Genomic DNA, 25372 nt, shown 5'->3' on the forward strand with positions numbered 1-25372 from the left:
CAGCAGCTCGAGATTCATTATTTTTAGAGCAGCTCGAGATTCATGTTTTTCGAAAAATATATCTTTGTATATTTCTCTTTCATCCCAATCATTATATTGCAAGTATATAATGCAAGTATAAATTATAATCATTATATTAGATATATATTATCTTGTGCAGCAGCTCGAGATTCATTATTTTTAGAGCAGCTCGAGATTCATTATTTTTAGATATGTATGATTGAGATATAATTAATGTATAAGAAATTAGCTATAGAAATTTGTTGATGATAGGTTTTATTGATTAAAAATTTATAAAAAATAAGAATCAATGAGAATGGAGGAAAATTAGAATAGAGTGATTTTATTACGCCACGTAGGATAGAGCTTATATTACTTTTATATATATATAGATAAGAGAGGTGTTGAGATTAGATAAAATTTAATTTTAAAATATAAATTAGGAGTATTTTTTGAGAGCAACAGTAATATCCATCCCAATCACAAACTCTTCCCACTTAGATGAGAGAGTGTGTGTGTGTGAAAGGTTTGACGAGGTCATCGTCAAAAAATGAGACGTGGGGCCTGCAGGCGAGGAAATCTAGATTTAGCAGAAATTTGGTGGGACCCCCAAATCTAAGAGATGAGCTGTTCCTTTCCTCATTGTCCTTCACTTTTTTCCCATGCCCCTCTAATTTTCATTAACACATTATTAAACTATTTTCCACCATTTTTGTTTTAATATCGGCGGCCGACATTATTGAAAACAACCTTAATAATAATAATAATAATAATAATAATAATAATAATACGCCTCAAAAAAAAAATTAAATTTAAAGATAGTTAAATCTTTAGATTAATATGTACACAAGTTTTTATTTTAGCACGACGAGCTATTCGGATAGTAGTTTGCTAAAAATTCATTTGATTTCGTTTATTGAAAAATTATATTACTAATATATATATAAATAGGCTGGGTTTGTGTTTAGAATAATTCAATTCGTGAGTAAACTCGTCAACTAAAATCATTTTTGAACATGTAAAACTAGTAATTGTAAGCATATAAAAGTACTAACTCTATGAAAATATTGTTTTATAAAAGTAGCCGAATATATATATTTTTTACTGTAAAGTAGCCGAGTAATTTTACAATTTATTCAGTGTAATATGAGACTAATAAAAGGAAATTCTATTTATATGGATAAAAATATGTAACGATAGCCATTTTGTTTAATATCCTTACACGAAAAATTCGATGATTACACAGAAAGTTTCATATTATTCGTGTAACAATATAACTAAAACTGTCACACGAACTTTATATATTCGTGTAACAACGTTATTTACACTGTTACACGAATGATATGAAATCTGCATTCTTATCATCGAATTTTTTTATTATAGAAGTAACGATAACTACTGGTATTACTTTATATATTTATTCACATAATAATTTTCTATTATTATATAACAGTAGCTGCTATAAATATGACACTCTTGTCTTATGAATTATGATAGTGTCCGATGTCAATCTCGAAATGATTAGTATAATATGCTTGTTGTCATCCTTAAACACCTTAATCACTTGATCAATTATTGATTTTCCGACAAACCCCTGTGATATTTCGATTAATAATATTTTTATTAAGGAATCCAAATCGGATAATTGTTAGAACATGCACGAACTCAAGAAAGCTGCAACACAACTAACTAATTAAATCACGTTTTATAGGAAATTAGTATCGTCGGTCAACTCAAAGATAAAAACGTGATCCACTGTTTTTATTGCTGCTAAACAATAAAAAGAGCAAAACACTGTTTTTGAATTGGAAAATTAAAAAGAAAAAGAGAAAAATATACACAAATAGTAGTATGATTTTGCGAGTGTTGGATTCACAGCTTTTTTTTCAATGGAAATTAGGTCTCAACCACAATAAAATTCAATTTTAGACAAGATATTTAATGAAATGGGATAATTATTGATTTATTTAACATTTGAAACCCCACTTACTAAATAAACATCATCAATGAAAATATCTTAGTTATACGATTTCAATTCCACCACCTCTCCTTTTCTAATAAATAATAGAGGTGGTCTTGGGTACACCCGGATGTACCGTACAACCGGGTCACACCTTCACTTAAACTTTGACCCGCACTCTGATTTGAACCCATATCCTGACCCAACTCATATAAATAACACTATTTTGGGTACGGGTCAACCCTGTTGTACGGTACACCCAGGTGTACCCAAGATTTTGTGTAAATTAATAAATAAATATATGTTTTTTTTAATTTAAAAAAAGGCGTTTTTTGTACAGAAAAAGAGATAAAAGAATAGGAAAAATTGCGCCACTGTCTCGTTATGCGTAAAGGGTATTCGCTTTTTAATGCATCATACTCAATTGTTGACTTGCTTTTCGGTGAGTATATATAAATATTAAATATGTGTTGGTTATTATGAAATTAGATTTTGAAGTATATTTATTTATAAATTAAAAATTACTCTTATTTTATATAATATAATTTATATTATATATACATATATATATATTATTTTTATAAGATAAATTCGCAACTGCTCTTCAAAATATTGTGTAATTAAACTTCATTTTTTAAAGCATGCAGACCATACAACAAAGAAAATCACTGGAGAAATTTTACTGCGAGTGAAAATTCACTTAATTTTATATATTTATAAATTATCAATAAATTAACAAGTATGCTAGCAGACATGAATTTGAATGTGAATAGCATATTGTCTTATAAATTTTTATCCGTACGTAATTTAATCAATTTATTGTGATTTTTCGTATCAAGTTAAATTCTAGTATTAATTTTTGTTGATGCTATATTTATATGTACACCCTCATTTATATATCGTTTAATTATCATTTTCGAAGTATTCATGCACGTGCGACTATATATAGTTTGACTAATTTTAGAACAATACGGTCCGAGCTTAATTAATCTCTTGAATTAATGCAGAGTGCTATAATTATGTAACCTGAGATTTGTATGATCATATGAATGAATTCCAAATTAATACTAGATTGTAATAAATTTCAAATAAATAAGGTTAATAAACAATCAAACAAGGTTTAAGTTGCTAGATTAAATATCCACATAAAATGAAATTATAATTCATAGAACTAAATGAGATTTGAACAAATGTTTTATTAAGAAGAGTTTTTAGTTTCTCAACTTCATCACATACATAACATAAGTTAATTAACAACTACTAAGTATTACTCCCCGTCTCATTGATCTTATCATGTTTTCTTTTTTGGGTTGTCTCTTTAATCTTGTCTTGTCTTGTTTTTATATTTGATAATAATTTTACACTACAAATAATATGTCCTCGCACATTTCTACATTTTTATTACATTTATTATACTCTCCTTAATAACCGTGGTCAAAAGAAATGAGACAAGCCTAATGGGACGGATGGAGTAAATTATTAGTAATTAAATATTGTCAATATCTTATACACCCTCGCAAGAAAACCGGATGAACGACGAATTCTTCCAATTTTATATAAAATTTATATGGCAATAAGAAATAAATAAATAAAAAAAATTAAAAATCGTATGACGGTGGAGTCGAACTCAAGATCTCAGATCTTTAACATTAATTACCTACCACCAGTGGCGGATCCAGGGGGGCTAGGGGGGGCTTCAGCCCCCTCCTAATTTTTGAGTTTTTTTTTTTATAATTATAGATATATATATTTATTATTTTGTTTTATATCTATATATATGTGTATATAAATAAAAAAATACAAGAAAAAATATAGTAATACATTATTTATAGTATCCAACTATCCATATTAATTGCTCAACACATTGAGTTGTTACATTTATAGTATTATTTTTATCATTTTTTCTTTCTTAGTTAATTTTTAATGTTAAATTTGAGTCAATTCTAAAGGTAAAAGTAAAATTACTAATTACTAACAATGAAAATTAGTTTATTTGTTTAGAAGATGAAACAATTTTTTTTTAAGAAAAATGAATAAAAGTACGTTTTTATATGCTTTCAATCTAGGTCTGTTTTTTCTTCTCTTTTTTAATAAAATCTCATTTAATTAAAAATTATATGCTTTCAATCTACTTGATGTTGAATTAATTGAATTGCGAACAATTATCTTATTATATTAAGTGATTGTTGAAAAAATGTATGAAATGAATTGTATGGAATGCTCAAAAAAATTTGCTTCGGGGGCCCGTGTAAATATTTTCAAGCACCGTAGTCCAATAGATTCAGCCCCCCCTAACATTGAATCCTGGATCCGCCCCTGCCTACCACTAGACCAACTCACGCACGCTGCATCTCATATTCTTTGGTTTCAATCGTGTGTATGTAAAGGCAAAAATCTCAAAAGGATAAATAGATCGATTGCATGATCTTTGAGGTGCTAAAGAAGTGGTTGACAACTCTCGCACATTCATTCACTTGGCATATAACACAGACACGTTTTTTCATATATACTGCTACTATATTTAATCTGTTTTATATCTTAATATGTTTGAGTGTTACACATTCATCCTATTTAGATGTCTATAGAATATTACAAAAAAATATATAGTAGTACTATATATTATGATGTGAATGATGTTGAATTATTGAGAGATGAATCGCGACATTCGACCAACCTAAATTATCACTAGATATGAATGGACACATACCCTATTATGTCTATGTATGAGCTTGCCCTCTCTACAAATCAATTCAAACAAACGAACAAAAAAAGGTACGCCATTGTGGTTCATGGACTGAAATGAGGTGGGGTGGGGTGGGGGGGTGGGGGGGGGGGTGGGGGGTAGGTGTGCTTGTACTACTTTTGGGCTTTGGCCCATCACTTTATCTAGGCCCACCCATGACAACTACATCACATAAAACTTGAGTGGACCCCAAACACCCTTTTATATATTTTGTTTGGAAAAGTTGGAGAGAAAAATTATGATATTTTTTCAAGTGAAAATGAGAGATAATTATGTGTAGCGGCCATAATGATATTTAGTGTAAATACTGAGTTATACGAGGGTGTTTGTTATATATTAGTAATTTTTATTTTAGCAAGTGAAATATTGAAATAAGACGTCCAAATAAGGAAATATGGCATATTGGATTGTGGTATTATTGGTTCGTAATTTTGTAAATACTCCAACTTTGCTCAAATTCTGAATTTGCATTGCAACTTCAAAATTTGCCTTCAAATATCTAAACTTTGTATTCTTTTCGATTTTGCACACGATTTCAAATTTCTCTCAAATCATTGTTGACATAACAACCTGACTAATTGACGTGGCATGATCGGCCGATTATAGAAACGACGTAGCTTCATACTTTTGAATATGCCGCCGCTTTATTTTAAATTCTTAGAGTTTCGGTATTTGGGGCATTTAAGCTGTGATTTAAAGCATATTTTGTAGAACATAGTGAAGAATTGAACGAAAAATTGAAACAAATAATCAGAGTTAAGCAACTGCATCATTTCTTATTCATTCAAAAAGAAGCCGCATCTGCCACATGTGCTTAGTAATAGACACGTCAAATTTTGACTCATCGAAAATATTCACGGTGTGCAAAATCATAATTTGAGCAAAACTATAATATCACATGCCAATACACCTATTGAATTGGGATGGATGAAGTAATATATATTTAGTTTTTTTTTGAGGGATTAATTTAATCATACAAATATTTATAATTGTACGTTGACAGCTGACACAATCACATGGGAATAAAACTTTTGAATAGCAAAATCAAACATATATAAAACTCATCGTAGGTTTAAACTAATCGAACATTTTGGTTGAAGAATCTTTTGATACCAAATTGAGAGATGTGAATGTTCTTTAAAACAGCCTATGCATTAATGCATACAAGAATATGTGTAGTTTTAGGTCTTTTCCATGTGAGAAATTTTCAATATGGGTGCGTTCTCTTTGGTTGTTTATCATGAGAAAAGAAAAGATAATATACATTATATGCATCGTACATGTTTTTAGGTTCCACTATTCGCATTAAGACACAGGGCAAAATACCATTTTACGCATTAATATACAATTTTTTTTCATAAATATACTCCAAACATATCACAAATTACAATCAAAATACCTAATAAATATCTATTTTTACAAATTTACCTTGTATATCAGTATATGAATTAAAAATTCAACATAATTTAGGCTTCGAGTCAGCTGTCGTAAAGGATTCCCTAGGATGGATTTGATTTTTTTTTTTATATAATTTATGTACTTTAATTATTGTGATTTTCATACATTCAAATATGTATTTGTGAAGAAAATTTACACATTATGAAATAAAATACCCCATCAGTTCCTGAAAAGTGTATTGTATTTTTTCTGTTTTGTTTGTCCTTAAAAAATGTATCACGTCTTTTTGGGATATGAACTCACACAATTCCTTACATTTTTATTCCTTAAAAACACCACATTTAAAAATTAATGGATCACTTTCTCTATTCAACATATTAATTACTAAATATTTTTAAAAATGTATATCCTTAACCAAGTAATACATTTATCAAGTACGGAAGGAGTAGTGTTCTTCCAATATTGCATATATACGTATTAAAATGGTGTTAGCAGTGGAGAATGGGTATTGATCAATGTCCCCAATTTAATTTATTAGTATTATAATCTTTTTAAACATTGTTACTTTTATTATTATTGTATTCTATTTCTCCCTTTTTCTTTTTTAATAATACTATTTAGACAAAAATATGTTCGGACAAAAAATACTTTGATACTTTAAAAAATTGATTTATTAAAAAAAAATATTCAAAATAACAAAGGATTTAGTTTGTTTTATCGTTCTCTCCACATTAATTGTAGTCTTTTTGTAAATTTTTAACTTTTACTTATTATTTTCTTAAGTGCAAAAGTTACAAAACTATACTATTAAAAATTATAAATAAAACTAAAATGTGGAGAAAACAATAAAACACTTTTTAATTTTGAACAAAAAATATCAAATAAATCACTTTTTAAAAGTATTTAATTAACCCTTGTTTTTTTTTTTTTTATCTAAACATAGTTTGTCCAAAAAGTACTACTCTTAATTTTTTTTCCTATGCAAAGTAGAAGTTAGAGAGAGACGAACAGAGCGTCTCATGAAATAAAAATCTTTTTTTCTGTAGTATTTTATTGAGTTTTCGACTTCCGGCCCGTCTCACCTTCAAATCAAAATTTCTAGCTCCGCCACTGTTACAACGGGAGACCATGTAGTCACTATATTCCGAGACTCATCCAAAAAAAAAAAACGGCGTTACAATGTAGAACAAAATGATATTGATATCCAAGGAAGGAGGGAGTGGTCCAAAATCCCTAAATGTACGGAAACCGTACAAGGTGTCCGTATCCCGTTCTATTTTTGTTTTGCACCCACACACAAATAATGATTTATTTTTTTATAATTATATTTATTCAAAGAGCCCACCCCCCCTAACCCACCGTATGTTAGGTTAAGCATCTCTCTCTCTCTCTCTCTAGATGAGAGGGCTATAATTGCTGGACCAACATACACATGGGATTCTTTTTATTTAATTTATTTGCAAACGCAATAGGTTTCTTCCTATGTCTAGTTTTTTTTTTTTTTTTTTGATCAATCTTCCTATGTCTAGTTTTATTATTTGGTGGCAGGTTATCTTTCACGACCCAAACCCGACCCATCCCATTTAATTATATCTGCTAAATAATTGGCTTAATTGTATACTCCCTCCGTCCCACGAATTTTAACACGTTTGAATTCGACAAGTGAATCACGGAATTATAAATTAGTGATTTAAGTGTATAGTTAATAAAATATAAAAGTGATAAAGTAGGAGAGAGAGAGAGAGAGTAATAAAAGTGATAAAGTAGGAGATAGAAGGTAATAATTATTACCCAAAATAGAAATGTGTCAAGATTCGTGGGACGGAGGGAGTATAAATTATTGAATTTTCACCGAATTCTGAATTTTACATACAAATTTTAAAAAGTACCATAGTAATTATTGAATTTTCGTTATATTTAAATTTTACATGCATACTTTAAAATGTAGCATGATAATTACCGAAATTTCATCACATTTTGGTTTTACATAAAAAAAATTTAAAATATAGCGTGATAATTACCGAACTATTGATTTAATCTGATTTTACTGCCAATCAAGATTTCGACAAAATTTAATGTTGATATGACAATTTGACGTGGCATAATCGGCGAGAGAAAAAAACGACATATGTGATGACACATTGCAACCACTTTCGAAACTATGCAAAGTCAGATTATTCAGCTAGTCATTACAGTAGTAAAATTGGTTGTAATCTTTGATAACAAAATCAGAGTAAATCAATAGTTCGATAATTACCACATTACCTTTACGCTATTTTTAAAATTTTGTATGCAAAATCATATAGTGAAAGTTTAATACTCGCCACACTATCTTTTAAAATCTGTATATAAAATCAGAATTTGATGAAAAATTAATATTTTACATGCAATTAATCATGAATAATTTAACAAAAATACCAAGTAGTAAAATATCTACTTAATTACATATTTTTACCAATATATAATAGTGAATGAAAGTTAATTTTATGGATCTTGATATGAAAGGGGGGATATGAAGCGAATCTAAGTCTAAGATAGAAGTACTATTTGATAGGGATTAATTAGATTGGATGTATCTATGTATTCAAAAGACCATTTGATGACAAGTTGCACGTGTGGTGTCAAATTCTAGCAGAAAAAGAGAAGCCTTTTTGCTTTGTGTTTCCGAGGTTCATTTCCTCACTATTCCATAGTTCAGCTTGCCTACTAATACTACTACTTGCTTGTGCAATTATATATACATACATAAATCAATACTCCCCCAAATCCTTTAATTTGGGAAAAGATATCTAACTATGACTACGTATCTTGGTTGGGTCTAAAAGTTCAATTAAGGCAAGCTAAATAGGTTCTTAATTAAAAAACTCAAATCAATATTAAGGAGATTGGGGATTAGTTAAAAACAAATATTGGAATATGTTGTTGTGTTTATATATCACTATAAGTTTTATGTGGCTTCAAGTCTTCGAAAGCTAACCAACTATTCCCCCAAGTGACCTGCATAGTGAATACTATCTTCGTCTCATTAATAATGATTCAAATTTTGTTTTAATGATTTAATGATGATGTTTCATTTATAGTAGCTCAAAATTCACTTAATTTATATCTTAAAATAAGTGAGATTTTTTTATTTCATAGCCATAAACAATACATTCTTAATGGGACAAATGAAGTAATATATGTAAACTATAGTACTATATAAATTTCCATGCACTTATTCTAAGTTCACGGCGGCCTCCTTTTTTTCTATGAGAATTGAAAAAGAATATAGCTTTCTTGAGTTTGGATCAAAGATTCAAGACTAACAAATTAATATACATTAGTTTTTGAAATAAATTATTATGATAATACTTCTTCGTCCACGATAAGAGTGGTCTTTTTGCTAATTTTATTCGTTAATAATAAGTGTGATCTTTTCATTTTACTACACAATATTTACTCTCATTTACACACAATATTTACAAAACCCTCATCTCACAAACCATTTATTAATATTTAACAAATCAACTTTATGCCTCATTTTATACTCATCTCCCAATATTTTCTTAAAACTCGTGCTCTCTTACCTTAAAAAAAATCGTGCTCTCTTCTCCACACCACACTTATCGTGCATGGACGTAGAGAATGATTTCTTTTTTACTTAGATAAATAAGTGTATAATAGGCCTTATTCGCACAAAACCGGAGAGGATTTTACTCCTCCCCGAATCGGACTGAAGTTTTACCAACACTTCCAATATTGTGACCCCTAAAACACTTTTATGTAAAAAAACATTTGATTGACTTTAATTTTTTGGAGCCAAATATCCTATGATTCAAATCGACCCAAAGAAGAGCCATCCATTTTTCCTTCGGTGTGTTACGAATAAATATGATCGAAACTAAACGAAATGTAAGTACATAAAGATAAAATAAAAAGTGTGGGGTTGGATAATTAAATTGGCATCATTAGTCGTTAGGTAGTTGATGGACCTGGCTACATTAATTGATTGAAATTTGATATGATAGGGCCCTAAATCTAATGAGGAGTCGGTTAATCCCATAAAATTTCTTCCAAACAGTGCATGTGTTTCATTTATGGTGATATCAGAAAAAGAAAAAAAAATATTCCATTTCCATTGTAACAAAATCCAGCTGGACTACGCATTAATATTACTTATTTTGGCCAAAATTCAACATATTTCACATTCACATTATATATAAATTTCGAAAAAGAAAAAATGATATGTACTCGGTTTCGATTGTTACATTAAAAATATTTATGAGATGTTTGATCAATTGTAGTTGTTCAATTTTGTCTATTAATTTGAGTGGAGTTTAATTTATCCAAAAATAAAATGGTACTAAGAGTTTGCAAGGTGTTTGTAACAAAGTAAGGAGAATCTTTTTTTTTATTTATTATTATTAAAGAATAAAAGTTAAATTATTTTCGAAGCAAATTTGGTTCAACGGTTAAATTACAAGTATTAATAATGTTAATTTATATATAGAGAAATTTTATGTTACATATTTTGTGTGAGCACGGCTCATATTTAGCTTATATTTGTGTTATCTTTTTTATTTAAATTTTTAATACTTCGTAGATTATTATTGATATTTTGGTATTATTATTTTTGTAATGCATATAAAAATTAAAGTTCAATTTATCTTTTTGTTAATTATTTAAAATTAAAGGAAAAAAGAATAAGATTGGGCTTCCTTAATAGGGGTGAGTCGGGTGACGTTGGTAATTATATATTTATATTATGCAAGTTCGTATTAGAATAAATATTCTAACAAGGATTGACAATGAGAAAAAAAGTAAATGTAATTTTATTTAATAATTTAATAATATTAAATAAAAATTTTAAAAATCGTATCAATGAACTCAAAATCAAGATTTGTAGGCTTTAACTTTAGGATTTTTAGACTTTAACTTGACACATTAACCATTTGATCGCTCAGTCAACACATACTAACAAACTGCAATTTCTATATATTAGTGTGTGGGTGGCCACAATGTGGCTGTTTAGTATTACTCAGTTAATGCTAAATAGTCACATTGTGACCACCCATAATTTATCTAAATAAAAAATAATTTAATATATTTAACTTATTTTTTAAAATATAAATAAGATTTAGTTATTTTATTATATTATCTATATTGTAATTATTTTTTTTATAATTTTTTGATAACTTTTTTATTTTTATTAAAAAATAAATTAAAAATAAAAATACAAAAAAAAATAAAAAAAGTACAATAGAGAATATAGTAAAATATTGCTAAAAAGTTGGTTGAGAAAGAGTTCAATTTGCAAAATCTGACAATCATTAAATTGTTCAAGAATGTGTCGTTATTATAGTTGCCGAATTGTATAAAAGTGGAAATTTACGTCAGTGAATTTATAATCTGACGACGGATTTCTCTCTATCTTTTAAAAGTTTACAGTGCACGAGCTAGGGAATTATATTCAAGTTTAATTAATGCTATTAATTCTAGTACCTTGCTACAGTTATTTGAAGTTCATCAATGCTAAATTCAATAATAAGACTGATTTGTTTTAGATAAAAAATAGTAGTACTAGTACTAAGATTTAATTAAAGAGATTCAATCAAGTTCGTAAATGATTTAGTACAATACTAATATTTATGTAACACAAAACAACTATATATGTATTAGCTTTTATGTAGATAAATATAATCATTTAGTTGAAATTTATATTTAATACTCGTAAAATAACTTTATATTTCATGCTACTTTGATAGGGTTCATTAGTTTAAGTTGTTGATAGTAAAGGACTTTGCGTTGTACTCCCTCCATCTCACGAAGTATGAGTAATTTCGTTTTGGTACGAGTTTAATTTATAGTGTTTTGCGTGTTATGTGTGGTAGGTGAAAAAGTGAAAATGTGAATAAGAGAAAAAACTTTTGCCATATAAGAAAAGTGCTCAAGCTTCGTGGGACAACCCGAAAAAGAATATTGCTCAAGCTTCGATAGACGATGATAACTAAAATTTAATGTGCAATTCAAAACTTTAAAAGAATATATGAATTGAAACTACATAAAATAAATTTTTTAAGATAAATATAAATACAGTTAAATTATTATACATGGAGTATTAAATTATAAAATGTCCTCCTCATAGTGTTCTCAATTTCCCAATTACTTTAAAACGAATACAAATAACTATGATGTAGTAATGGGTTAAAATACAATTTACCTTTTAATTCTGTAATTAAGGATAAAATTTATTAACTTAATGCAATCATTTAATTAAGCTAAATTGTAAATATTATGGTTAAAATAATTTTCATTTATCTTCTTCGGATAGTTCTCGTGGGTGTAAATCGAATATTACAACCTTAAAAAATACTTTGCGGATTCGAAGTCATTTTTATACCAGCAGTAATTAAGACCTCGTTGGGGCCCACTTCATTAAGATCAAAGAAGAGAAAAATCAAAGATAGAGGGTCCACTCCATTTGTTATTTTAATTTAAATAAAATACTAAAATCATGGCCCATACCGAAAACCCAACAAATGATGTAGTGTAAATTCAGGATCATATATAAAGTGAAAATTTCGGTATAATTTTAAGAAATTTCAGTATAATTTTACTTTTAGTTTATAAAATCATATATAAAGTGAAAATTATAATTTTATAAAAATACAACCATTTTAAGTCGGCTCATTGTTAAAAAAGATGAAGTGATATTTTGTTGTCGTTTTTATCCATGTACCATGTGAGTGGAATATTGATATTACTTCCATCATCTAACCTTGGGTGAATAATGTTTTATTGAAACATAGTTTAAAATGGATTATATTATAGTATTTGAATTGAAAAACTTTAAAAAGTGGCTATCTTGCTTCAACAAAAAAAATTAATAAAATTCTCAAATCCTTCTAAATTTGTATATATGTTTTTTTTTTTAATTTTTTGTTGGTAAAAGATACATATTTTTATAAAAATCAGAGTACAAGGGATATTCCTTACACCAAACAAATCCAAGCAGATTACACTTTCATTACACTTCCAAAGACGCTCTAGGATCTAGAATCCAATTAGCAATATATACAACAGACAAATTTTCGTTCTTTTGAGAATATCTACGATCAAACTCTAATCTTAATCTTCTACACCACTTTCGTAGGCTCAATGAGACTCCTCCTAAAAAATAATTTTATTTCTAGCTTTTCAGATGGACCACACCACCCCAATCCAAATAGTGACACCTATTATTCAAAAAATTCATTTTCCCAAAATTTCACAATGTCTGAGAAAGCGAGTAACGGAATCAACATGAGATACCATAGACACTTTCAACCACTTATAAATTTCAGACCAAATATAAGTAGCAAACTTACATTTAGAGAATAAATGGATTGTACTTTTCGCTTCCACATTATATAAGATGCACTTCGAATCTGCGGCGTTACATGCAATTCCTCTCTTATTCAAGTTCTCTTTCGGTGTCATTCTTTGTTTCAAGACCTTCTAAAATAACTACTTGGACTCGTCTTGGGGCATAACTACTTCATAATCTCTTATAAACTTTCGTGTTTTACTTCCTCATTTTGCCCCGTCTATTGCTTCTAAATCCGTATATATGTGAGAGAATTATCGGGTAGTGCATCAATTAAATAGGACAATTGCTCTCAAATGCATAAATATTTTTCAAATGATGGTTTTACACTTGGATTAAAAATTTACTTCAAATCATATAAATTTTTTAATTTTTGTGATTTTTTCACACTATTGACAATTGCCTCAAATTTGATACCGAGGTAAATGATCAAAATATTTATGTGGCTTAAATGACCGATACTACATAATTTAATTAGATGTTTATACTACTTAGTCTTCAGCTAGTAACGATAGCATTAATTTATCACTTCAATTAATCAAAATGACATTAAATTGTTAAAAATTAGTAATAATTTTGTAAAAAATTAACAAAATTAAAACTTCGTATGATTGAATTTCAATTCATATGCAAAATTAAAATTTAATTAAAATTTCTGTATTAAAATACAATTATTCCACAAAAATAATACTTGAAGAACCACAAAAATAATATTTACATACACTACTATTTATTACCAAAAAAAACTCATGTCGGACCATCCGCACTGCAAGGACGGCAACAATTGTTTATTAAATAGATATCAATTAGAAGTTTAATTAGAATTTAAATTAGAATTTAAATATAAATGAACTGCGCATCCAAATACACATGAATGTGCATGTACTTATTATACTGCAGAAGAATAATTTTCGACATTTATGACCTTTCATCTTTTCCAACCATCAAGTCATGGAACTTGAATTTCACTCAAACTTGATAATTACTCAATTCTTTTCTTTCAAATAAAGCATTTCAACAATGATTTAATTGAAAAAAAAAACCCATGATTTAATTGACTAGTATATAAATGGTTAATTACATGTAAATACACTAATTATATTCAAAATTTGATTTTTAACTAAATTTATTCTTTTAGTTACAAAATATATAAACTTTTATTCTTTTGGAATTTGATCTAGGTTGAAACTTCACCAACTAATAATTTGATTGTCTGAATTCCCATGTGCAAATCGAAGGTACCGTTGAAAAATTCTTAACATTACATTTCTAATGACACATATATTGTTAAATTTCGGCAATTAAAATTGGTAATAAAAAAAAATATGAAGTTGATGCCATGAAACTCTATATTTTTCTTATTTTCGACCACTTTCGATAACCAAAACCCTAAAATATAAATATTATTAGAAGATAACATCAACAGTTTTTTAACAGTAATATGAATTGTCAAAAAGGATAAAAATAAATAATAGAATGAAATAAATGGCATTAATGATAAAAATTTCTGGCTGGGCTGGCAGTGGCCCATTAGTGACAGCGATTTCAGCAGATCTCAGTCTTAATCTCAGAAGGCCCACTTCGGAATTGGAATTTACGTATTTATTATTTAATTAAATCAAGTTTTGAAGATAAAAAGAGCGAAAAGGTTATAAAAGTAATTGACAATGTTCAAAAGGTCTAATTATTGCGTGGTCCACTGCTCCCACCACATTCTCTCTCAAGCAAGGGAGAGAATTAAAATAGTCTCTCTCTATCTCTACTACCGTCGCCTAAATTAAAAATGACATCTCAAGAAATGGGAAAAGGTGATATTGAATATTGACTGATTGGAGCAGAGGGCTGGGGAGGAGCGAGAAACCCATATATAGACAGAGAGAGAAGCGCAATATACTCCAACTTTCAACTCTACAACACTCCCAGTCACTGCTAGCTTAGCTCTGCATATATATATATGTATTTGCTTTTGCAGAAGATATATATACGTGTATATGTTAAATAGTAGTAGTATCTCAGTTTTCACCATTTTCCGCTGTTACCGAAGCATTGTGCTGTTTGTTTTAAGTATACAAAAATACGTATATATATGGTGGTGGTAGGCGCACGCGCATGCATCGGTGGAGTTGATTTATTGTGGGAACCCGCGCTTCGGAGAGAAGACCCTTTTTGCGCTGGTTTGAGGCAGGAAATGGGCTTCGTTTTGAGCCGAAAAGGTTGAATTTTGCTGAGAAAATATTGGGTTTTGGGAGCGCTTCGGTGTGCTTCTTTCTTGAGAGTTTTGCTGAGATCTGAAGAGGGTTGGGTTGGGGAGTTTCTTTGCTTTTGAAATTGCGAGCGGGATTTTGTTGGATATAAAGAGTTTTTGTTTGCTTTCTCTTTTGTGTAAGTTGGAGTTCTTGGCGTAAATTCTGTGCTTGAGCTCAAGATAGTGTTTGGTTGGTGGGTGATGTGGGCTGTTTTGTTTCTCAATTGCATTTCCTGTGCTTGAAGGAATTGTATGAGAAAAAAATCAAGAACTGATGGTGCTGAGTTTTTTCTTCATTTGTAGTGGAATAGGTTTTGGGTGAAAGTTTTTGAAGGGAGATGAGATTTGGCGTCACTATCTTCATGAGCTAAGGCTTTTTTCTTGTTTTGTTTTTCATAATTTTTTGGGAGTTTCATATACTGTTAGTGGTAAATTGGAGGAGGAAGGGGGTGGGAATTTGGAGTCTGTTTCATGTATTGGAATTTTGGAGGGTGATTCAGAGGATAAAGTGCACAGGTGTTATGCTATTTTGGGGTGGAAAGGAGGTAATTGGAAGCTGAATTTATTTTTGAGATTTGAGATGGTATATGTTTTTGTGGGGGAGTTTTTTTTTTATGATTTATTTGGATCTTGCCTTTTGCAGTTACTGCTGTTTTTTGTGCTGCTCAATCTTTATTGTTTGAATCTTCATCATGAAACTCTCTGCTTGCTTAAATCACCAGTCTCCTGAAGGTAAGATTGCCTTTCTTCCTTTTTGTTTGTGTGTGGTGATGGTTTAAGATTGCTCAACTGTGAGATTTTGACATATTGATGTGGAATCTTCACATGTTATATGCTTTTCTATTTTTTATTTAATAAAAAATAATAATTCAAGGCTGCAAAATCTGCAAAGGAAGAACTCGATTCTCTTTCTTGAATTTTTGCCTTCTTTCCTTGTCTTTTTGGTGATGAGGTTTTCTGGGAGGTTGACTATTTTGCCTTTCCCTTTTGTTTCAGAAGAATTCTAGTCATAATAATTCTTGGCCTTTTTTAAATAGTTTCCTTTGCCTTTTTGTCTAATATGCATTGTTGATCCATCATACAGTATGCTGAATATGTTGATTCATTGACTGTTTCTGAGTGCTGATATTTTTTTTCGAATTTGTTGATCTTTACTGTTCTTAATTACTGATGATTTTTCTCGAATTCGATCAGGAGGAGAGAAGAGCTGCCTAAATTCTGAACTTTGGCATGCCTGTGCTGGCCCTCTTGTTTCTCTACCGTCTCTCGGAAGCCATGTGGTGTATTTTCCTCAGGGCCACAGCGAGCAGGTATTCGTTTCCGAACTACGTTTATTTCATCTTCATGAACATAAGTTTCTGCATCAAACAAAGGTGTCGTGTAACCAGTAATTGGTCGAAGCTCACAGTTTCTCAATGCGTCCTGCATAGGTTGCTGTATCCACGAACAAGGAAGTTGATGCTCAGATGCCTAATTACCAGAGCTTACCTGCACAGCTCATTTGCCAGCTTCATAACGTGACCATGCATGTAAGCCGTCTTGCATCTCGAAGTTATATCGCATCTCTGTTTCTCGTGTGAGCTCGTCTGCGAAGCTTATGTTTTGTTTATTAACCAGGCCGACATAGAGACGGATGAGGTGTATGCTCAAATGACTTTGCAACCACTAAGTGCAGTATGTTACTTATCCTTATCTTATTTGAGGATTCCTTGTGGAAAAAATACGAATTTCGCTCATCTTTGTCGATTTATGTGCTCTTTTGCAGCAAGAGCAGAAAGAGGTTTCCTTCCTTCCAGCAGACTTGGGTGCAGCCAGCAAACAGCCAACGAATTACTTCTGCAAAACTTTGACTGCTAGTGACACAAGTACTCACGGTGGGTTCTCCGTTCCACGTCGGGCAGCTGAAAAAGTGTTCCCGCCCTTGGTAAATAGTTTTGGCCTTTTGATATTAGAAACAATTCTGTTTATATCTTTTAGTTATTTGGCATTTATAGTTATTCGATACCCGTGTACAGGATTTTTCACAGCAACCTCCAGCACAAGAGTTGATTGCCAGGGATCTTCATAACAATGAGTGGAAATTCAGACATATATTTCGGGGTGAGTTCTTGATAGATGGAGGGAAGAACAAACTCTGTAGTTATTTTGTTTGTAATATCTTCAGTTTCCATGTTTTCTCAAGTCTAAATTATATATGGCCTTTAGGTTTGGTCTATTATCATAATAGTAAACTTCTGGTTTTTATGATTAGAATTTTGATTGATGTTTTAGTTTTTTTTAGTCTCATAAAATGTATGCTTATACCATGAAATTTTCTTTTCAAGAAGTAGTTGCTGTATGATTATGAAAATTTTGATGCGAAATTCTTATATTATCCTAATCTCAGGTCAGCCAAAGAGGCACCTGCTTACAACTGGTTGGAGTGTTTTTGTGAGTGCTAAAAGACTCGTTGCCGGTGATTCGGTTCTTTTCATATGGTATGCAGAACGCGTTTAACATCTTGTTTAAAAATTCTTGAGTCACGACGCCTGACCTCATTTGTTGCGCATTGATCAGGAATGAGAAGAATCAGTTGCTTCTTGGCATTCGACGTGCCAACCGCCCACAAACTGTCATGCCTTCGTCAGTTTTATCTAGTGATAGCATGCATCTCGGTCTGCTCGCTGCAGCTGCTCATGCAGCTGCAACAAATAGCCGTTTCACGATATTCTATAATCCCAGGTATGCTGCTTCCTCAAGATAAGTGCCTGCACGATTCAATATAATATCGACTCCACAGGCAGTCCAATGACACCAATTTTGATTCAGGGCAAGTCCCTCTGAATTTGTTATACCTCTGGCTAAATACATAAAAGCAGTGTACCATACCCGAGTGTCTGTGGGGATGCGCTTCCGGATGCTGTTTGAAACGGAAGAATCTAGCGTTCGTCGGTATGGTTCAGACACTTCTAAGCTGAGAAATGCATTTTTGACATGTTTTTGCGTTTGTTCTGAATTCGAGATGTTTTTGGTTCCAGCTACATGGGCACAATAACTGGCATAAGCGACTCGGATCCTGTCAGGTGGCCGAATTCACACTGGCGTTCGGTTAAGGTACGCTACGCTTTCTCAGCTTCCTACTAAATCGATTGACTTCATGGACAGATGCACATATTATTAACCACTCCCACTTCTCTGGAAGGACTGTAATGAGACTGCTTAATTAGATGATTTCTAATAAATGAAGGTTGGCTGGGACGAGTCTACGGCTGGGGAAAGGCAGCCGAGAGTTTCACTTTGGGAAATCGAACCTTTAACCACATTTCCTATGTATCCATCGCCGTTTCCTCTAAGACTGAAGCGGCCATGGCCATCGGGTCTCCCCTCCTACTCAGGTAGTACCTCTAACCACATTGTCATCTCTCACACATGCGTGTGTGATCTCGTGTTTCTAAACTTGGTACGGTTTGTTGTACCTAGGGATGAAGAATGATGACATGGGGTTAAATCCCTCCCTCATGTGGCTTCGCGGAGACGGAGGAATGCAATCCCTGAACCAAGGCATGGGGGTTGCGCCGTGGATGCAGCCGAGGTTCGATGCGTCGATGCTCGGCATGCAAAACGATATTTATCAAGCTATGGCAGCAGCTGCTGCTATGCAGGATATGAGGGTTGTGGACCCTTCCAAACAGATGCTTTCTTCGATTATGCAATTCCAGCAACCCCAATCCGTCGGCAGCCGATCTGCAGGTTATATGCAGCAGTCTCAGTTGTTGCAGCAATCTCAGTGCTCTGCTCCCTTTGTTCAGAGTCTTCAAGGAAGCCCGTCTCAACCGGCGTCGCAGTCGCACGCAAACCTCCTTCAGCAGCAATTGCTCCAACAGAACTCATTCAACGATGCACAGATCCACCACCAGCAGCAGCAGCAGCAGCAGCCTAATCAGACGCAGCATGTTATTGATCCTCAGCTATCGCAGTTGTCATCAAACTCTCAAGTGCAGTCTCAAACGATGCACTCGATGTCTTCCATGCATCAGAGCTTTTCGGAATCGAGTGTTAAACCTGTTGGCAACATGAGTTCTCCTCTACACAGCTTGTTGAGTTCAGTCACCCAGGATGAGGCCTCCAACCTCCTTAATGTGTCCAGGTCTAGCAACATGCTATCTTCAAGTGGTTGGCCAACAAAACGGGTTGCTCTCGATCCCCTTTCTAGTGGCCTCTCGCAGACTATTTCACCGCAGGCTGATCAGTTAGGACTGTCAAACACAAATGCAAGCAGCAATCCTGTCTCGTTGCCTCCGTTTCCCGGTAGAGAGTGCTTGATGGAGCAAGAAGCGAATAACGATCCCCACAACCACTTCCTCTTTGGAGTTAACATAGATTCCTCCTTCATGTCGAACGGGATGTCAAACCTTAAAGCAGTTGTTAGCGACAGTGATAATGCGAGCATGACCTTCGCCTCTTCCAGCTACATGACTAGCTCCGGTGCTGATTACTCGCTCAACCCTACCGTGACTTCAAGCAGTTGCATTGACGAGTCTGGTTTTCTGATGTCTACCGACAATGGGGGGCATAACAATCCGGCCGATAGAGCCTTTGTTAAGGTAATCTTCTCGAATCAATATGCTCTTGCTGGTATAAAAATATTTATCTTTCAACACTATTGATTTTGTTATCATTCAAATACTTCTATGTATTCTATCACCCAAGGTAAACACCCTCTTAAAAAGACTAAGTCGATATTCAATACGCGTGTGAATATTCCTCAGGTTCACAAATCTGGATCGTTTGGAAGGTCGCTTGACATCACTAAATTCAGCAGCTACCCGGAGCTGCGCAGTGAGCTCGCTCAGATGTTTGGCCTCGAAGGCGAATTGGAAGATCCGTTGAGATCAGGCTGGCAGCTTGTATTTGTGGACCGCGAAAACGACGTTCTTCTTCTTGGCGACGACCCCTGGCAGTAAGTTCTCCATTCCTCTCACATTCATTAGCAGAATATGCAGTGTATATATATATATATATATGTATATCAACTCTCTATTATTAATACTCGACCTCCGATTCTCGTACTATTTCAGGGAGTTCGTAAACAGCGTGTGGTGTATCAAGATCCTGTCACCTCAGGAGGTTCAGGAGATGGGAAAACGAGGAGTCGAGCTTCTGAACTCCGTTCCCCTCCAGAGGATGCCTGTCCAAAACGGCAGTTGTGATGGTTATGGAAGCCGGCAGGAGGCGAGGAACATGAGCACCGGTATACCGTCTGTTGGAAGTCTTGATTTCTGAACCAGTTCTGTTTAGCTGCAATCTCTGTTTGTAATATTAGCATTGTCTGAATCTGTTAGGCAAGAGAAGTTCTGCTTTCTAACTTGAAAAAACTTTTTATATAGAGAGCTATACTACTGTAAGTATATGATAGACTTCATGTCCTCTTCTCCTATTCTGAGCTAGCACTAGTTAATATTGAAATAGCTCTAGTTTATTGTGTATCTATTTAAAAAAACTCAAACTTTAGCCTATTTTGTTCACTCCCATGTCTTTTTGCCTTGTTTTTTGGTAGCAATAAAGTGGATGTTATTAATCATCATCACATCCTCTCTTAATAATCAATCTGTATAAAGTATTTCATTCCAAAACAAGAGAAGCCAATTAAATATTTTACGGTGAATCAACTTGATAGCAAACTGTGTAACAAAAAATGGCAGACATTACACCAAAACTATACAAGGTGTGAATGAGGGCATGTATAGCTGCAAAGATTTGCAGTTCAATCCAAAGGCTTCAAATTCTTGATTGTCAATAGATACATAGATGGATTGAGTGAGAGACTAATGGTGATCTTTTAACACAGAAAATTATTCCCACGGAGCGCGTTTTTCTGCATATTTTGCTGAGAAACATGGCACTGAAGGGCGGTTTTGCTTGTGCGGATGTACCTGCTCGGTTATGACCAGCCGCAGCAGATGAAGGGGGAAGAAGGAATACGGCCTGTTTGGCGGATGTATTCTGCCTGCGACGCAGTTTTTTCAGCCTGTCGGTTTTTTCTAGCTTCCGCTGCAGCTCGTTTTTCCTCCGATTTTTGCCTTGCCATTGCTACCTTCTTCACCATCTTTGCTTGAGCCTGTGCTTTCATTTGCTCAATTTGCGCCTGAGTGTCGATTTTAATCAGTTTTCGTTCTGATCCAAAACAGTACTTAATGGATTTCATTGATAAGAGTCTTAAGAGATGAGATGCCTTTACCTCTATTTGCCTCATTTCAGCTTCAAGCCTTGCTTTTTGTTGACTCTCCCATGCTTGAATTCTTATTTCTTCTCGTTTATATCTGAAATAGGATTCAAGTAAGTCAAAAGCTGCATTTGATTACAAAATAATAGTTTCAACATTTCAAACTACAAAGGATAAGCTTCAAGAATGAACCTGGCAGCATGCTTAGCTTTCTCAGCTTCTTCCCACGCAGCAGCACGTTTTGTATACTCAATCTGTGCAAGCTCATCATTGTCTATGGCTTCGTTTCCAGAATTACTCTTATCTTTCTCGTCTGTGCTTGCCCAAGCAGCAATATTCATTTTACCAAGTTGAACGCCCAGGGCTACAATCTCCCTTCTCGTTTTAAGCTTTTGTTCTTGCTCAGACAATTCCCTTTTAGCATTTTCAGCCAAGTTCTGAGTAGAATTGCTGATGGGATGTTCCGTTGGAGTCGGTGCTGGCTCCCCTCTCCGAGGAGTAGAAGGTATAGAAGACGTTGGGCTGCGAAGCGGGGTCGTTGCACTCACTGGTGTAGCACTCCTCGATGGCTCTTGACTCGGAATAGGAGTCATCTCTGTTCCCATGTCTCTCATCGACACTGATCTTATGGCAGGAACTGCAGCATCAAAATAAGCATATGACGATAAGCAACAACAAAAACAGAATCATATACACCGTCATGCAGTCTTTTAAAATCTTCTTTGAAAAACAGAACCATACAACTACACTATAATATACAGTCAGTCCGCGCTTAGAGAGTAACAGATTTTAGCAAGTACAATTTTCTTGACAGATTTCAAAACAAAACGATGAAATTTCCAACCTAATGAGATCGACATAAATAGTTACTCCTAAGTACAAGTCTCAACCTAACTAATTACAAAGTTAGTTAGAGCTTGACAATAGTGTCTCTATAATTGACAAATATTGTAGGGGGAAGAGAAGCTGTAAACATCTAAACTTCTTTCTTTCTAAGTTATCATTATCTTCATGGAGGGGAAAAGCGTGGAAACAAAAACACCAATTCAAAATATACTATAGAGTTGAAGCACCATATTCACCTGTTGATTCTTCTGTTACACTCTTGGTGCAAGGCATATTTGTATCATCTACTTCCCCTAAATCCTTACTTTCAGGGCACAAATCAATCAATGCGAATTTCCCCGATCCCATCTGTGAAGCAGACTGGCAAAAATCGACCCGCTTCACTGATGGCTTGTTTTCAGAACTTGTAGATTCTGGCACAACCCTCACCATATTTGTAGCTGGTTGTCTGTTCACCTGATTTTGCAAGTTGGCCTTCTTTGAAATATTGGATTGCACATTCTGCTTGTTCATAATCCACTTCTCCGCATCATTCCATTTCGACGACATTGGTCTTGAGAAGGACCTCGTCATGGAATGGTGCAGTGACCTCTCCCCTTTATGAAACTCGAAGCTTGAGGTGCTGTCATAATCAAGATTTTCATCCTCACACATTCTAACGGGGTGGACAGAACTGGAATTACCAGTGTCAACCTTAGAAAGAAGCTGCATTCTAAAACGACTAGCATCGCCATTATCCTTTGCTCCGAGCTCCTTCGACTGCAACAAATTTCCGTCGCCTTGGCTACCATCCGATGTAACACCATCAGACTTAATTTGCAAAACCTCTAAATTCGATACTGCCAAAAGAAAACAGGGTGCAGGCCTAAAATCAGCATATGGATTTGCACAATTTAGGGCACTAAAACTGCTGCTTCACTCATGCTTCAGGGAAAGAAAAAAATAAGTTTACTCAAATCTTTCCTCATTGAAAAGCTCAACTAATTTCCAAAATTTTCAGAAACTATATGTCACAACTTCTGAAAGGGCCAATAGAAACAGCTCAAAGCATGTAAAAGCCCCTAGGACCACTAGCTCTAATTCAACAATATCTAAGATAGCTAATAAATGCAATCTACCAATAAAAGAGTAACTGAAGGCAAAACGGTAAAGGGCCAAAAATCATCAAACCTTCTTCTCCAAAATCCCCATTTTGGGCTGCCAACAAGCTATTATTGACAAATTCCGAATCTTCCATCTTAGAAGGAGATGTTCTTGAAGAATTACTGTTTGATCCATCTTTTTTCTTTTGATGATGTGGCCCCATAAGCTTTATCCTCAACTTACTAGGAGATAGGATACCAGTCTGAAATAACACCCAAAATGAAAATTGAAAAACTCAATACCAAAAAAAAAAAAAGCAAAAAGAAAAAGAAATTGAGAAAGTTCAGCACCCCCCCCCCTCCACTGTAGAAAACAGATTAAAAATTTACTATTACCCCATTTAAGTAATCTCATTCAAACCACATTGTAATTTTCTCTTAAACCATTAATCAAGCAAATGGTGTGCTAGGATCAGAAAACATCTACTAATTTGAAGGGATAACCCAATATAGCGATGACGAAACAACGACTCCAAGGGAAAGGACGAGAAATGCATGTATGGCGACAGAAGATGTGATAATCGTGAAAAGATTGCAATACCTGAACTTTGTGTATCCTCTCGTACTCCATTAGATTCTCTCTCTACTTTTTTGCTTTCTATTTTACTCACACACGCAGATACGCACAGCACAACCGTGAACAGAGGTCTAGAGAGAGAGAGAGAGGAGAGGTAGCTAAGAAGAAGCCAAAGCTCTTTATGGTCACAGCTCTGCTAATCTGATGCGCCTTGTTTTAGAGAGAGTGAGAAGAGAGAAAGAGAGAGAAAGAGAAGAGAGAGAGAATGTATGTAAGTTGGTGGCAACGTTGCCGATCTTTTACCGATTTATTGACTATCTAGTCGGCGATTATTTTCGAATTGGGTTTTTTTTTTTCGAAACTTTTTTTTATATATATACATTTTCCTATTTGAATCTAAATTCTCTCTTGCTCAATCAAGTCACTACCAAGCATGTATAAAAAGTTCTACCTTTTATTTTCTTTTTCTGATAATTTGCTTTTGATTGTCTGTGCTAAATTAAAGGGAAAATTAATTTGAACTATTGGTTTGTTAAATAATTTTTTTTAGAATTTATATATATATATTATTTAAAACTAACAAAAATACTCTAGATTGTTGATAATTATAATAAAATACAAAAAATATGTGAAAACTTAGGATGCATTCTCTTTGGTCGTAAGTTATCACTGAAAAAAGGGGGAAAAATATGAAAAAAAATTGCCACACTCCATATTTTTTTTGATCTCGGGTTCTCTTTGATGTAAAAGTATATGAAAATATTTTGAAGAGAGAAATTGTACTATATATTTTGAGGATAAATTGAAGAGTGGAGAGAGAGAAAATGAAGATAGGTGAGTTAAATTGTACTACTACTACTACTATATATTTTGAGGGTAAAATTAAAAAATCATAAAAATATACAATATGAAAAAAAATATTATCACACATATAACTTGTGATAATGTTATTATGAATTGAAGTGAAAAATGTG

General features: G+C 33.0%; 2 protein-coding genes across 3 annotated transcripts; one reads left to right on the forward strand and one right to left on the reverse strand.

Moving 5' to 3' along the window:
- Positions 1-15137: 15137 nt before the first annotated feature.
- Positions 15138-21195, forward strand: LOC130985161 (auxin response factor 6). Its single transcript, XM_057907970.1, has 15 exons — positions 15138-16236; positions 16335-16423; positions 16886-17001; positions 17122-17220; positions 17309-17365; positions 17457-17615; positions 17707-17791; positions 18078-18168; positions 18248-18412; positions 18500-18622; positions 18709-18784; positions 18918-19065; positions 19151-20274; positions 20440-20630; positions 20749-21195. Exons 2-15 carry the CDS (start codon positions 16384-16386, stop codon positions 20951-20953), a joined length of 2679 nt encoding a protein of 892 aa, XP_057763953.1. The 5' UTR covers positions 15138-16236; positions 16335-16383; the 3' UTR covers positions 20954-21195.
- Positions 21196-21316: 121 nt separating this feature from the next.
- Positions 21317-24780, reverse strand: LOC130985162 (uncharacterized). Of its 2 annotated transcripts, XM_057907973.1 has the most exons (6): positions 24423-24780; positions 23910-24084; positions 22976-23578; positions 22086-22530; positions 21909-21990; positions 21317-21815 (listed from the first exon to the last, which is right to left on the reverse strand). In XM_057907973.1, exons 1-6 carry the CDS (start codon positions 24450-24452, stop codon positions 21612-21614), a joined length of 1539 nt encoding a protein of 512 aa, XP_057763956.1. In that variant the 5' UTR covers positions 24453-24780; the 3' UTR covers positions 21317-21611. The 2 variants fall into 2 exon arrangements, with proteins under 2 accessions (XP_057763956.1, XP_057763955.1); XM_057907972.1 differs by having other exon boundaries at positions 21317-21990; positions 24423-24696.
- Positions 24781-25372: the final 592 nt, after the last annotated feature.

The sequence above is a fragment of the Salvia miltiorrhiza genome, chromosome 5 (assembly GCF_028751815.1).
Source record: "Salvia miltiorrhiza cultivar Shanhuang (shh) chromosome 5, IMPLAD_Smil_shh, whole genome shotgun sequence".
In the NCBI taxonomy this organism is placed as follows: domain Eukaryota; kingdom Viridiplantae; phylum Streptophyta; class Magnoliopsida; order Lamiales; family Lamiaceae; genus Salvia; species Salvia miltiorrhiza.

Bases quoted from the DNA above. Each gene is read 5' to 3' on its own strand.
- LOC130985161 (XM_057907970.1), top strand. From the start codon at position 16,384: ATGAAACTCTCTGCTTGCTTAAATCACCAGTCTCCTGAAG. The intron at 18,623-18,708 runs GTATGGTTCAGA...TTTTGGTTCCAG, and splicing joins GAAGAATCTAGCGTTCGTCG to CTACATGGGCACAATAACTG. The intron at 20,631-20,748 runs GTAAGTTCTCCA...GTACTATTTCAG, and splicing joins CTTGGCGACGACCCCTGGCA to GGAGTTCGTAAACAGCGTGT.
- LOC130985162 (XM_057907972.1), bottom strand. From the start codon at position 24,452: ATGGAGTACGAGAGGATACACAAAGTTCAG. The intron at 24,085-24,422 runs GTATTGCAATCT...GTGTTATTTCAG, and splicing joins AGAGGATACACAAAGTTCAG to ACTGGTATCCTATCTCCTAG. The intron at 21,991-22,085 runs GTTCATTCTTGA...ATCCTATTTCAG, and splicing joins AAAGCTAAGCATGCTGCCAG to ATATAAACGAGAAGAAATAA.